At 35.3% G+C, this 14,451-nt stretch overlaps 1 protein-coding gene and 1 long non-coding RNA gene across 15 annotated transcripts in view; one reads left to right on the top strand and one right to left on the bottom strand.

Moving 5' to 3' along the window:
- Positions 1-8,307, top strand: part of ANKIB1 (ankyrin repeat and IBR domain containing 1) — a 212,979-nt gene extending 204,672 nt beyond the window's left edge. For 10 of the 13 annotated variants that reach the window (XM_077153457.1, XM_077159136.1, XM_077155843.1 and 7 more), the window contains 3 exons: positions 3,633-3,747; positions 4,671-4,804; positions 5,168-8,307. In XM_077153457.1, the coding sequence (XP_077009572.1) occupies positions 3,633-3,747; positions 4,671-4,804; positions 5,168-5,908 (990 nt within the window). In that variant the 3' untranslated portion in view covers positions 5,909-8,307. Of the gene's footprint in view, positions 1-3,632; positions 3,748-3,885; positions 4,648-4,670; positions 4,805-5,167 lie in introns of those variants that run through there. The other 3 variants (XM_077157474.1, XM_077158173.1, XM_077159378.1) reach the window with 3 other exon arrangements.
- LOC143646198 (uncharacterized) overlaps positions 1-14,451 on the bottom strand; it is a 37,217-nt gene that overhangs the window by 3,660 nt on the left and 19,106 nt on the right. The window contains exons 1-2 of one of the 2 annotated variants that reach the window (XR_013157484.1): positions 3,471-4,158; positions 1,152-1,179 (exon numbers count right to left, since the gene is read on the bottom strand). This is a non-coding gene — a long non-coding RNA (uncharacterized LOC143646198). Of the gene's footprint in view, positions 1-1,151; positions 1,180-3,470; positions 4,159-14,451 lie in introns of those variants that run through there. The other variant, XR_013157559.1, reaches the window with a different exon arrangement.

Raw genomic sequence — 14,451 nt, 5'->3', positions numbered from 1 at the left:
AATCCTACTTAGATTGTCAGCAATATTATCTCTTGATTTTGCTACAAAAATGTCTCAGCAGAGCCTACATGTAGCTATTTACATATTGGATTTTCATCATTATTAAAGACATCCCCCTTTTATTGTTTTTAATCACCGAAAAGCCAGAATTAAGGCAAATTGCAGCATATTTTCTTAGAAAATACATTCTAATTTATTAATGGAGATAGTAATTTTATTTGTTAGAAATGTATTTCTAAATTGGAGATGAAGGGATACAAAAAAAAAAAAAAAAAGAATTACTGATAAAAAAAAAAAAGAAATGTATTTCTAGTTATAATATTGTTTTAGTATGAGTCTATTAAAAGTCTAAATAAACAAGTTGGTTTTTTTTTTTAAGTTATTCCAACAACCTGAGAGAATAGATTTATAATTAATTACTAGGGCAGAAACTTAACATTAACAGTGTTTATGCAGAAGGAAACGTGTTTCTTAGTTGCATTCTACTTTCCTTTAAGATTTCACACAACCCTTTTGTTTTTTTTGCTGTTGATATACCATTTTTAATCATTTCAAATACAGAAGATCTGAAATACTAACAATGCAAATAGCCTGCTATAATATATCAGCAAAATAAAAATAAGATAGAGTTAAAATCTTCATATATTGCTCTTTTCTGAGATTTAAATTACCACTGTCATTGTTGAGTCCAATTTGAAATGGGTTTCGCTGTTCTACTTCTGCATGCTTCCTTGCTTTTCATAAGACAACAGACCATTGAATCTTTATATTATAATAACCTTTTCCCTTAATTTGTTGGAGGGGAGCAGTGCAAATGATCAAACCTTTGTTTATCATTTATAGGTCATTTGTTTTCTGCAACTGAAAGATAGTGAAATTGATTGTTATCCAGAAATGACTGTGGCTTATTTAAATCAGATCCTTTCTCTTTGCATCTGCTGAGGATACTTGCAATCACCTTGTAGTCTTTTGTATAGTAGATATATCTAAGAATATATTGACTTGAGGGGAAAAAAATTGTGCTTATAGCTCTGATACAGAAATTCTAAGTAAATTGAAAAAAATTAATCTTAATGAAACTTAAAAAGCAAATTATGAATCTTTTTTTTTTTACTTAATCGTATTATTTCTATGTTATAATACAGTCATACCTTTGGGTATATTGTGGTAAATTTCCACCTAAAAAGAGAAATAAATAAGAAGCCTTAGTAAAAAAAAAAAGTATTAAAATGTCAGTATTTCAAGGTAGAAAGACAGTTTAGCAAAAATAAAGCCAGTGTATTCACAATCATGTGTGCACCACCTTGCAGCTTCAGCTCTGACAATGACCTTAGGAATGCTGAAATATTTGACATTGAATACTTGATACATTACCAATATGACTATATTAGCTTCATTTTAAAAAGAATAGGAGGGCTTGCCACCTCACACATGAATATTTATGTATAGAATTATTGAGCTCTTTTCTCGAGAAATTGAAAATTGTCAAAGTGTAAATAACATTTCCTCCTTAAATTTATTTTTTATGAATTGATAAATTTTATAAAAATTATGTAATTCACTTTTATTGTTCTTTTCTTTCAGTCTTTAGCCCACTGAAACAGCAAGTTTTTATATAAATTGCAAATCTTAAGAATGTGAAACTTTCACATTCTGTATGTGTATGGCTGAATTTCAAGTGGCTTGCCAAAACAATATTTAAAAGCATTAGTTCTTTGCATTAATATGGACTCTGAAAATATTAATTTTGCCAAACTCCAAGAGACTTATAGTTGAATTTACCTTTTTTTCAGTAAAGTTAAATTACATCTTAAGGGATTGAATTAGTCAGTAGCTAGCATAAATATTTGTTTTGTACCACTTTCAAGGCAGTAGAGCCCAGGGGAAAGAGCATAGTCTTAAATTCTGAGCAATACCTGGATTCAAGTAAGTTTTAGCTCTGTAATTTATTAAACCTTAAGCTGTATTCTTCCTTAATTTCTCCTCTTTATTAATATAACAGGTGGTGACACCTACCCCACAGGAATTCTAGAAGGATTAAGGCATCTAGATAAGTCACTGACAAAAATTGGCGCTCAGTAAATTGTAGCTGTTATTTAAAACAAAAAAAAAGGTCTAGTGGATTTTTCCCCCTACAGATCCTAGAACTTTTCAGTCTACTTTGTAGCCATAGAATTCAAATGATTTGAATTCTCCTGACTAAAACTTTTTCATATGCTTAGTTGAAGATTTTAGGAATTCTTGGAAATTTCAGATGAATTTAAGTTTATGGAAACAGTATTTTAAGCCCATTCCATTGAGAAAGAATGTCACTTGAGTTTCTAGCAAAATGATTATAAATATGGCAAGTTTCTTTTGTAGTTTTTTAAAAATCATTTTGTTTTCTTAAATTGAAAATATGTATATTCAGTGGTCAGTAATAGTTTGAGAGTAAATTTGTACCATCAAGTCTACAAAGTAAACAAATTGTCCCTAAATATAAATGTTGAATTGAAATAAACTTTTCATGCCGTGTTTGTCCAGTAAGCAATGTTGACACATAACAGGTCATCCTGTTTGAGATCAGGGGCCTCTAGGAAAAGAGGAAATAATGTCCCAGTTCAGCATGAAGTTTCAAACAATCTAAATAATCCGTTGGGGCACTTGTAGTATCTTTCATTAATTGGTATCTAACCTGATAGGATGCTGCCCTCTTCCTATTAGAGTCTCACTGCTTAGACAGATGGAGTTTAAATAAACTTAACCAGAATGATATGATATAAATATTTTATTTTGATATAAAGCTTGTCTTCACTTAGTCCTAGTACTTTCACAGTATAAGCATATTGAATATTCTAGGGTAACCAAGATAATCACCAACCTCATTGCTTTGGTGTTTATCACAGAAAAAGATTCTGTTATAATTCTCAAAATTGCACTGGCATGCTGGCCTCTCTTCTATTTTTCTGTCACTAAACTGTGGATAAGTAAATCTATACCTAGATAATAGTAGCAGGTAGTCCCAGGCTGTGGCCTCTAGTAATAGCAGACCCACTTTAAATTGTTGTTGGAGATGTACAATAGACTCAGGAACACCTATCAAAATCTGTGTTCTTCCCATATGCTAAATAGAACACATTTCCCCTGCCAGCATTGTATATAACCCCACATACTGGTTAATATATGAAGGAAGCCAAACAACATCCTATTTTAAAACTGACCTTTTTTCTTTTAATCTGGTGACTTGGCTTGTGAGGATAGCATGCTGGATAGAAAATACAACAATCTAGCAAATGCTTAACAGTTTGTGTTCTTTTGTTGTATATATCATGGTCACTTTTTCAAAATCACACCTCCAGGAAGATCCTAACTTACTAATAAAATGACATGAAATAAGGCCAGACATGATCCAGCATTGGGGCTTGCAAGTATTCCCAATTTATCTAGGCAAATTATAATGGCTATTTGACAATTTTCTTTTTCCATTTTACCTTTTCTGTGCCTTGGCATGGCAAAACTTGAAGTTTCTTTTTCCAAGTGATTTTATAATATGTGTATAAAATCACACATTTTTTTTTCCTGGAAAAAAAAGTGTGTTATTTGCATAAAAAGTTGCATGCTCTCCTGTATTTTATAACCTTTGGTTTATGCAGGAATATGCTGAATTTCAGTATCGGAGGAGGCACAGACAACAACGCCGTCGGGGAGACGTGCACAGTCTTCTCAGTAATCCTCCAGACCCTGAAGAGCCAAGTGAGAGCACTTTAGGTGAGCTTTTTGGTTGAATATGTTTTAATCTCTTAGTTCCCCTGAATTTAAGTTCTTAAGCCTGATGTATTTAAATGTTTGTGAAACAGGTTGTAATTTAGATATACAGTAAATGTGCAAATGCTTCTATTGTCCCAGGATACAGAAAAACAGGAGGCTTAAGAACATGGGCTGTGGAATGAGACAAATGTGGATTCATACCCCATCACTGCTGTGTATTAGCTGTGTAATTTATACTCAAGTCACTTAATTTCTCTAAGCTCCCATTTCCTCATTGTAAAGAAGAAATAATGATAGTGCCACCTTGTAGGCTCATTGTGAGGGTTAAATGAGACAGTATCTTACATATGTAGTAGTAAGGGCTCAATAAATTGATACTGTTATTATGTTGTTCTTTTCATGGAATATCTAGCCTCCTTTGAACATTCTTTAAAAGAGAAAGAATATCTAGTACTAGATATACATTATTTTAATTATTCAACCTTTAAATGTTAAATTATTAAGTGAAAATCTTCAAACTATAATATCAGCAGATCATTAATAAGTCACGGTAAATGGGAATAAAGATTTCCTCTTCAAATTATTATAATTACCCCAATTTTAGATTTTAGTAAATCCGAAAGTGAAAAAATCTTTGTTATTGCTTAAGAAAAAAAAGAGGAATGAATCGAAACACTTAAACTTTTATGAATAGAACTATATATAATACAAACAAATGATGGGAAAAAACATGGCTTTGAAATAATAGTGTTACTATTGTAGCTTATGATTAGTCAAATATGGATGCGAAATACCTGAAAAATTAAGTGAAGATATGGACATAGGTTTTCACCAACACTGAAAGAGCGTTTAAACAAAAAAGATGCATGGGACAAAGGAATAAATCTTGTCAACTGTCTCTGGTGCTGCCTGCTTTGAAACAGATACCCCAGAAGGTGGCAGCAGCCGCAGACCAGGCACCTCTGTGGTAAGTTCTGCATCTATGAGTGTGCTGCACAGCTCTTCCCTGCGTGACTACACCCCTGCCAGCCATTCTGAAAACCAGGATTCTCTTCAGGTAGCCTTTCCAGACAGCCTCATTACCCAGGCTTTTGCTCTGTTTCTATTTAACCTCCTTTCCTATTTTCATTTTTATTGTTTTTCTTTTTCTTCCTTCCATTCTAAAATCTTTATTTTGAAGATATACCACAGAAAAAGCTTCCTGCATTTCAGATTTATCTTAAGGTTTTTTTTTTCCCCTTTAACATGGACAAGGAGAAAAATTATAAGATTTGAGTGGATAAAGTAATTCTTCCATATAAATAGAATATCAGTGATCTGAATGGTAAAGGAAGTGAGGTAAACCACATTAGGTTAGATCACTTTTCCTTTACTCACATTTTATAGTGGTTTTAAATGGTTTTACTTTCTGTTGCCTCAGGCTCTGAGTTCCTTAGATGAAGATGATCCCAATATACTCCTTGCAATACAGTTATCACTGCAAGAGTCTGGGCTGGCAATGGATGAAGAAACTAGAGACTTCCTCAGTAACGAAGCATCCTTAGGAGCGATAGGCACTTCTTTACCTTCCAGGCTGGACTCAGTCCCTAAGAATACAAATAGTCCTCGAGCTGCATTGAGCAGCTCTGAGCTCTTGGAACTTGGTGACAGCCTCATAAGACTAGGAGCAGGAAGTGACCCATTTTCAACTGACACCCTTAGTTCACACCCTCTCAGTGAGGCAAGAAGTGAATTCTTTCCCTCATCCAGTGATCCTGACTCAGCTGGCCAGGACCCCAACCTCAATGACAATCTTCTTGGCAATATCATGGCTTGGTTTCATGACATGAACCCTCAGAATATTGCCCTGATTCCTCCAGCAACTACAGAAATCAGTGCCGATTCTCAGCTACTTTATGTCAAAGATGGGTCAGAAGGTGTGAGGGATGTGGAACTGGTGCCACCAGAAGAAGATTCAGTTTTTGAAGATGCTGTTGTAAGTGAAAATAGAGGAAACCAGATAGAAGAAAGTCATTTGGAAGAAAATATTCTGTCTGGGGAAGCAGTGTCTCAAACTGGCAACAGTGGTAATGAGGCAGCCAGCAAAGGGGATGGTTTAGATGCATCAAGTCAAGCACCTCAAACCTCAAGTGACTGGCTTGAAGAAGTACATTTAGTGTGAACTGCAAAATCCAGGTACAGATGGCACACTAGGTGGAATGTGCATTATGGAAACTTTAATCCACTTAATTTCCAACTCAATTATAAATCACTGACATCAGGATTGAATATGAAAGGAGTTCCCTTGATGGTAGTTTCATTTTCCATTTTAACCTGACAGGGAATTTCTTTTGTATTTAATTGAATAGCTTTCCCCTTTTTTGCTGACATAGAGAAGAGCATGAAAAAGAAAGAGAAACTCAAATGAAAAATGTTATATTCCACAGTCTAAATAAATACAGTCCTCTGTTTAGCCTAAGGTTGGTAATACTTAAATTGAACATTTAAATCACAGTTTTATTCCCTAATCCTTGGGTGGTTCTTCCTTTAAAAAAATTTTTTTTCTTCATTTTACAAGTTCACTTTAGACAGATCTAATAACATCTAGTTCCTCAGTCTTTTTTGTGCTCTTCCATACTTTTCTTTCCTTCCTTTTTGTCTGAGTGGTGTGAATTGAGGTATCCAGTGCTTCTCTTTAGTGCTACATCTACCACAGTGTAATTACTTTCAATTTCCACATCAAAGATTTATGTTTATGTCTATTTACAGTCCAGTTGTGCCAAACTCTGACTAGCGCGCTAACTAACAAGGTGTTTAGGTGTGCTGTGTCCTAGAGTGCTCCACAGCAGTTTCACCGTTTTCAGGAGTAAAAGGTGCCACTTGGTAGCAATGATATTTCAGAATTTAAGGGGCTTTTGTTGCCATGGAGACTGCATTTAAATAAATGTAGCCTGTAACTTAAATTAACTAAACCTAATGCTGCTGTTAAATACAGTTTATTTTAATAATTAAAATACAGTTGATTAGCAACAGCGGTGCTGTATTTTAAGAGACACTTTATTGGAAGTGCAATCATAGTTCTTTGTTTCACAATTTTACAGTGCATTCTAATTACTAATGGGTGCAATTACTTTTAATGGTAAGTGTTTTATAAAACAGTAAAAAGTAGAGTTTTCATGAGTTAGAGTATATCCCACAATTATTAAAAAAATTCAATAAAACATCTTGCGCAACATGTTACCGTGCCTTTGCCTAAACTAAATGGATAGTTGCCAGTTAAATAAGTGAGTAATTCAAATTTCAATGTCTCTTCTGAAGTAACTATGCTATGAATTGCAAAGACCTCCATAAAACCACCCATGGCCTTGCCTTTACAGTAAATAATAAAACTAAATGTTCAAACAGTCTGTTTGCCTAACTAGCAAATGCTGAAATGTGTTTGTTCTATTGCACAATACTCATTTGCTGTGTGATTACTGTTTAGTGTTGAAACAAATCAACTTCCTAGTTAGCAGTGTCTTACTGTGAAGAAAATACTGGTCTTTGTTGTAATTAAGATACAGTGGTACAGTATGTAAATTAAAACTAGAGTAAACTGAATGGCTGTTTTACTTATATATTATCAAAACTAGTATAATATAAGCAAAATAGATATGCAACACTCCATTTAATGTTTTGCCAGAAATCTACAAATACCAAAATTTCAGTACCAAGTTTATACAGGCAAGTCCTGGGCTGAATAAAAGGTTAAATTAGTATTGATGATATCTGCCTGAGTTGTGATTACGGTTTTCGATTACTTTTTTTTCTTCAAATCCTGCTTTTGAAATATTCTTTAAATTCATATGTCTAGGACATTATGTTTGATATTCCTTCAGTTCTCCTGGGAGAACCGCATGGGAATTGCTCCTATGCCAAGGATTAATGTCACAAGTCCACATTAATTTTTATTTCCCCAATTATTAGAAGCATTGACATTAATCCCTATTAAAGTTATTTGGGGAAAATACTAACTTTATCTACAGTGTATTACTGTATATTAAACTGAAATAGTCCATTAAAGGATTTTTTTTACAAACTTATTTTGGATTAAAAATATCAACACCAATCAGTTTTTAGACCAAGTTGTAATTTTTCAATAGAAAGAGTCTTTGTATCACATTAAGACATCTTGCAAAGCTGCAATAAGGTGAGAAAGGGCGCCGCGTGTGAACATAGTGGTGAGTTCTGGTTTCCTCGCACCTTGTGCAGTATCTTTTGTTTCTGTGCTGTTCTCTTCTGAGCATGAAAATGATCATTATCCAATTTGTATTTCCTTCGTACATATTTTAAAAACAACACAGTCATTGAATTTGCAATTCAGAAATAAAGTTTGGCAAAGCCTATTTTGTAAACAAGTTAATTTTATAATGTAAAAAAATTACTCTAAACTTGACTTGTTATTTGCACTTTCATAGTCTATACTTGATACATTCCCACTTTATATACAGTAGGATTCTACAAATGTGTAGATGTTTGGCCAAATGAATGCTGTTAATAATCTGTAAAATTCTCTAATTAAACATTTATTACTTAAACTACTTCCATTTTGTCTCATTACATTTTGAACTTTATTTTAATCAAGTCAGGAAGCTAAGTTTCATCAAATTAAATTCCCTCCAGTATAATGGGATGAATTTGGTTTTTACATGTAATTGATTAGTGCCTAATATTATTACACTAGACCACTTATTCAACATCTTATATAGGAATGATTAGCTCCAAATACATTACAATGTGTTAAAATGAAAATTTAGGTTACAGTATTCTATTTTCATCACTCTTTGTTTCAGGAGAAAATTTTATGATTTTAAAATTGTTAATAGGAAAAATCTCTAACAGAAAAGATACGATTTTGAGGTATGTTTTGTGAGGGTTGCTTAGGTCAGGGAACTTTTTAAATGCTAGAAGAATAGAAATTCCTGCCTTTCTAGCCAACTTCCCTTCTAAGTTGCCAGAATAACCCTTGGCATCTGAACTTCAGTGCACATACACAAGTTCCAGGCCATAGCTGGTGCTTCATGGGGCATACTGATGATAATCATTTACAGTCATGTCATTGTATTTATGTCTTTTACTGTGTGGAGCTAAAGCTTAACTACCAACATCCATATGCTGAATTATTCTTTAAATGTTGTTTGTTGCAGCCACTGATCTCTTTCCTCTCTCTCTCTCTCTCTCTCTCTCTCTCTCTCTCTCTCTCTCTCTCTCTCTCTCGGTTCTTATATATTGTCACTTACCTGTTATAAACTGAAATCTGAGACTTAATGAAATTTGGTCAGTATTTAAAAACAGTTATAGATAGTATATCTCTAAAGAGTAAAACCTAAATATTACATGTTAAACAGTTTTTTTAAGGTTGAAATAAAAACTTCATAGGAAAAAAATGTTCTTGGGTTGAGTAGTAGTTTTATCTCAGCGTTGGGTATGGATTTGCTGGGTGTTCTCCTTAGCACCAGTGTATTACTGCCTTGTCAGTTGTTATAACCTTCTTGCCAGAATAAGATATTTCTGTCTAGAAAGATATACATGGAGCTTTCTAGACTGTGTTATGTGACACTCCTTATGTTAGGAACTGGTGCAGTAACAGCTCATAAAGAAGGACAGGCCCAAAAAGTTTCCTTTACCTCTCTATTCCACTTAAGACCGACAGGTGGCTGATAAACTGAGTGGTTTGAAGGTTTTAAGGGAATTTATTCTTCAATCTTGTCTTTAAAACTAATATTAAATATTCTTGATATTCTATATATAATCTGTTAGCCTTCTCATTAAGTATTATTGCACAAGGGCCTAGCCTGGAGGAGGCATCATTTTACAGGCAGATAGACATCTATGCATGAAAGAGTAAACAGACAACAGTATAGAAAAGGATACTTCTAGGGAAAGACAGCCCTCTTTGGGTCTCTTCTGCTTCCACACAAATTGCTGGGTGTTCCATGACTTCAAGTCTTTGATCACAGTTTTTCCTGGGCCATTTCCCAGATTTTACTAAGCTGGTAATCTTGAGAAATGAAGCAACATCTTGCTGGACAAAGACTAGGCTTCTTAACCGTTTACTATAAAAGCAGTGGATTCCCCTCTCATCAAAGTGATGGTTAAGGTATGGCAACAAGTCAAGGTTCCCTGTTGTCCTACCTATCAAGGAACAGGATGTAAGTTAATGTTTAGAAGCCTAGTGGAGAGAGGTAGGATCAGAACCAACTGTTCAAATGTCACCTCCATCTGTGCTCACTTCAGGCAGGCAGAGAAAGGGACGTTTTCATGACGAATGGATCATCAATTTCTGCAGCTCTAGCTGAAAGCCAATGCAGTTGTGGCTGCAGAACCTGAAGTGCCCCAAACTGGACTTATTGCCTAATGGGTACAGAGTTTCTGTTTTGGGTGATGATAAAATCTTACTAAGATGGTGATGATGGTAGCACAACATTGTGAATGTAATTAATGCCACTGAACTGTACACTTAAAAATGGTTAAAATGACACTTTTTTTGTTATATATGTTACTACAATAAAATGAATTTAAAAAAAAAAGAAGTCCCCAAACGTAAAATAAATGGTACCAGCAGTGTGGACCTTGCTATTCGGTTAAAAGCTTTGGGTGAATCAAAAACATTAGAAGTTTATTTGACTGAGCTACAAGATTTGAAGCACTATTCAAATAGGAAAGTGAACACAAAGCCTTGCTGGAAAATGCAGAGCAGATCACACTCACATCTGGCCCCTGCTTTAGCCACTTAGCTAGCAACAAGAACAAGGTACAGGGGTAGCAGAAGGCATCAAAGACAGCAGAATGAAATGTAGTATCTTGGGCCCTGGTACTCTCTGGATGTCGAGAGGTATTACATCTGCCACTGGAGCGGTGGTGGTGCCAGCACTCAGGCACTGACTTTGAAGCAAGAGGCTTGAGGAGAAAAAAGGCCAGCAATTAAGTTTCTTCCTTAAAGACCAGGTCCCCCTCTATCCTGCGTTCTTCATGCTCCCAAATGGGGGATGACATCATCTAGCACCCATATTCTACCTGTTGCAATAGTTTTATAATAGTTTTTGACTCACATTTTAGTCTCCTTGATCTATTTTTCTGTATCTGAACAAAGGAGGCGAAAGTGGCCTGGTGGGTCGGGCCCTTGGCTGATTCACTGTAACGTTGTGCCTTCCAAATCTGAATGTATTGTGGGATTGATGTGTTACATGCCTGAAATACTCGGGCCCATAGTATCAGTGGGGTTTCTCCTATTAAGGGACTGCTGCTGTAAGTAAAAAGATGGTAGCAGGACATGTAGATCATCTCCAATCCACTTTCCTGACCTCCCCAAAGTGGTCCAGCAGAAACAGAATGGAATCCCAGGAGGAGAAAGGGAAATTACAGCCTAAAGATTTAATGGCTGCCAGAGAACATTGGTCATTTCCCAATCTGGGACAGATTGACCCAGACATGTTTACCTCCTTTGAAATCAAGCAGCTATTAACCTGCTGCTACACTTTCGCTGAAACTTGGTACCTGACCCATGGAGGCCTTGTGACTTGATGGCCTGACAGCTCCACTTTGGAATGAGTCAAACTCAGTAAGAAGTTTAACAAGGTGGAAGGGGCCCAACAAGCCTTATTAGTGTGATGAAAATGGTATATTTGACAGTGAAGCTAGTCTGAACGTAGGAGTGTCGTATCTCCAATTTACTTGAAAAAAATGGTAGCCATCCCTAAAAGTTTTTCTCCCACCCCACCATCTGAAGCAAAGCCACTGGCTTAGTGGAATGCTTTTGTTCACAGATGGTTCAGCTAAGTTAAAAGCTGATGGTGGGTGATGTTGTCAATATGATGATGTAAGAGAAAAGTTCACCTCACAATCAACTAATAAAAGGACAAATTCTACTTGGTTGGAACTTTGGAGTAAAATAGAGACTGGAAAATGACTAAACAAGCATTGAAGAAAATGATAAAGAAACCCCAAAATCAGGTAAGAGATTTATGTTCTAGACACACCAGTCCAGATCCCTCACACAGTCTTGCATAGTTTAAAGAGTCACACAGAGGCAGAATGGCCCAAATATTTCCTCCCATGGATGCATACCACAGAGTCACCCATAGCAGCAAGTTAGAACCCCATACATATCCAGGCACAGGGACCAGAGTCTGCAGACTGGGGAAACAGAAAGAGCTGAGGAGTGCCACATACAAAAGTGCCCCAGGGAAAAAAGACTATGATGGAACTGTTGGCAATATGTACACATACTCAATCCAGTCTCTGTTTGTTGGACCACTTAAATGCAATCTCTAGATTGACCCCATCTGGCTCTCTGGGGTGGGATACCCTAATAGGAAAGAAGCTAGAGGCAGAAAAGCCACACTGCAGGGTAGGGGGTGGGGGCTAGGATATGGGGATGGGCAGGGGAAACAACGAGGCAGGACAGGATGGGCCCCAGAACCGAAGAGTATAAAAAAAGGCATAGAGATAATTTAAACAAATCATAGGCACTGTGGGGAAAACTGCACAAAACCAGAACAGATTAAGATCACCAGAGAAGGAGCAAAGGAAATTCTCCTGGAGGTGAACATATCAAAATTTATGGGATGCAGGCTGAGAGGGAAATTTACAACCCTAAATGTTTACATTAAGAAAAGAAAAACAAGATTAAAGATCAATGCCCTAACTACACACCTGGAGGAATTAGGAAAAGAACAGCAAACTAATTCCAAAGCAAGCAGAAGGAAAAAAATAACTAAAAAAATTAACAAAACCAAAAGTTGATCTTTCTAAAGATAAATTAACAAACCTTTAGCTAGAATGACAAGACACACAAAATCAGAAATGAGAGGGGGGCATTACTCACCTACAGAAATACAAAGGATCATTAGAGGATACTATGAACAGCTATATGCCAACAAATTAGGAAAACTAGATGAAATAAACCAATTCCTAGAAACACACAAACCTACACTGACTCCTGAAATGCAAGATCTCAACAGACCAGTTACAAATAAAGAGATTGAATTAGTCATCAAAAACCTTCCAACAAACAAAAGCTCAGGACCAGAGGGCTTCACAGATGAATATTGCCAATCATTCCAAGAGGAATTAATACCAATCCTGCTCAGACTCTTCCAAAAAACTGAAGAGGAGGAAACAATACCTAACTCACTCTATCAGGCCAACATCACCCTAAGACCAGAGCCTGAAAAATAAAATTACAGACCAATTTTTCTTCTGAATGTAGATGCAAAAATCCTCAACTAAATTCTTGCAAATCAAATCCAACAGCACATTAAAAGAATTATATACCATGATCAAGTGGGGTTTATCCCATTTATGCAGTGGTAATAAAGTGCCATAATGAGCTGAGAAGGAAATCAAGAAGAAATCCATTTATAATAGCAACTATAAATTAATTATCTAGTAATACATTAAACAAAGTATGTATAGGACTTATACTTGGAAATTTTTTACTGAAAAATCAAGTGCTACATAAATGGAAGGACATTCTGTGCTCAAGGTTGGAAGACTAAATATTAATATATTAATTCTACCCAAAATGACAATAGATTCAAAGCATTCCCAATCATAATTCCAACAGCCTACTTTGCAGAAAAGGAAAAGCCAATCACCAAGTTTAATTGGCCCAAATAGCCAAAACCAGCTTGAAAAAGAAGAACAAAGTTGGAGGACTCACCCTTCTTGACTTTAAAACTTATTACACAGCTACAGTATTCAAAACAGCATGGTACTGGCATAAGGATAGATACCTAAACCAATGGAATTTTATTGAGAGTTCAGAAATAGACTCTCAAATCTATGGTCAATTGATGTTTTGCAAGGCTACCAAGACCATTCAATTGGGGAACAGTAGTGTCTTCAGTGAATGGTACTGGGAGAACTGTATATTCACATTTAAAAGAATGAAGGGGTAACAATATCTCACACCATATATAAAAATTAACTCAAAACTGTCAAACTCCTAGAAGAAAATATACGGAAGCATCTTCATGATTTTGCATTTCCAATGGTTTCTTAGATTTTAACCCAAAGCACAAGCAACAAAAGAAAAAAATAGATAAATGCAACCTCATCACAATTATTTTGTGCATTAAAGAACTTTATCATGAAAGTAAAAAGATAATGTACTTAATGAAAGAAAATATTTGGAAACCACACATTCGATAAAGGTTTAATATCCAGAATATATAAAGAAATCCTACAACTCAACAATAAAAAGGCAAATAATCCAATTTTAGAATAGAAAAAGACTTGGATGAGTATTTCTCCAAAGAGGATATACAAATGGCTAAAAAGCCATGAAAAGATGCTCAATATCATTAGCCTTTAGGAAAATGCCAATCAAAAAAGCACAATGAGATAGATATCATTTCACTACTACTACTTAAAATGGCTACTACTTAAAAAAAAAACAAAACTACAGGTATTAGAGAGGATGGGGAAAATAGGAACACTCATTTATTGCTAATGCAAATATAAAATGGTGCAGCCACTGTAGAAGACAGTTTTCCTCAGAAAGCTAAGTATAGAATTGTCATATGGCCTGGTGATCCCACATCTAGGTATATACCCACAAGAATTGAAAGCAGGGACTCAAAAAGATTTGCACACTATTGCTCAATAGCAGCACTATTCACAACTGACAAAGGAGGGAAGCAACCCAAGTGTCCATCAACTAATGAATACTACATATACATT

This window comes from Tamandua tetradactyla, chromosome 1 (genome assembly GCF_023851605.1).
Source record: "Tamandua tetradactyla isolate mTamTet1 chromosome 1, mTamTet1.pri, whole genome shotgun sequence".
Classification (NCBI taxonomy): Eukaryota; Metazoa; Chordata; class Mammalia; order Pilosa; family Myrmecophagidae; genus Tamandua; species Tamandua tetradactyla.
Note: the sequence above shows the minus strand (reverse complement) of the source record. Positions and strands in the feature narration are given on the sequence as shown.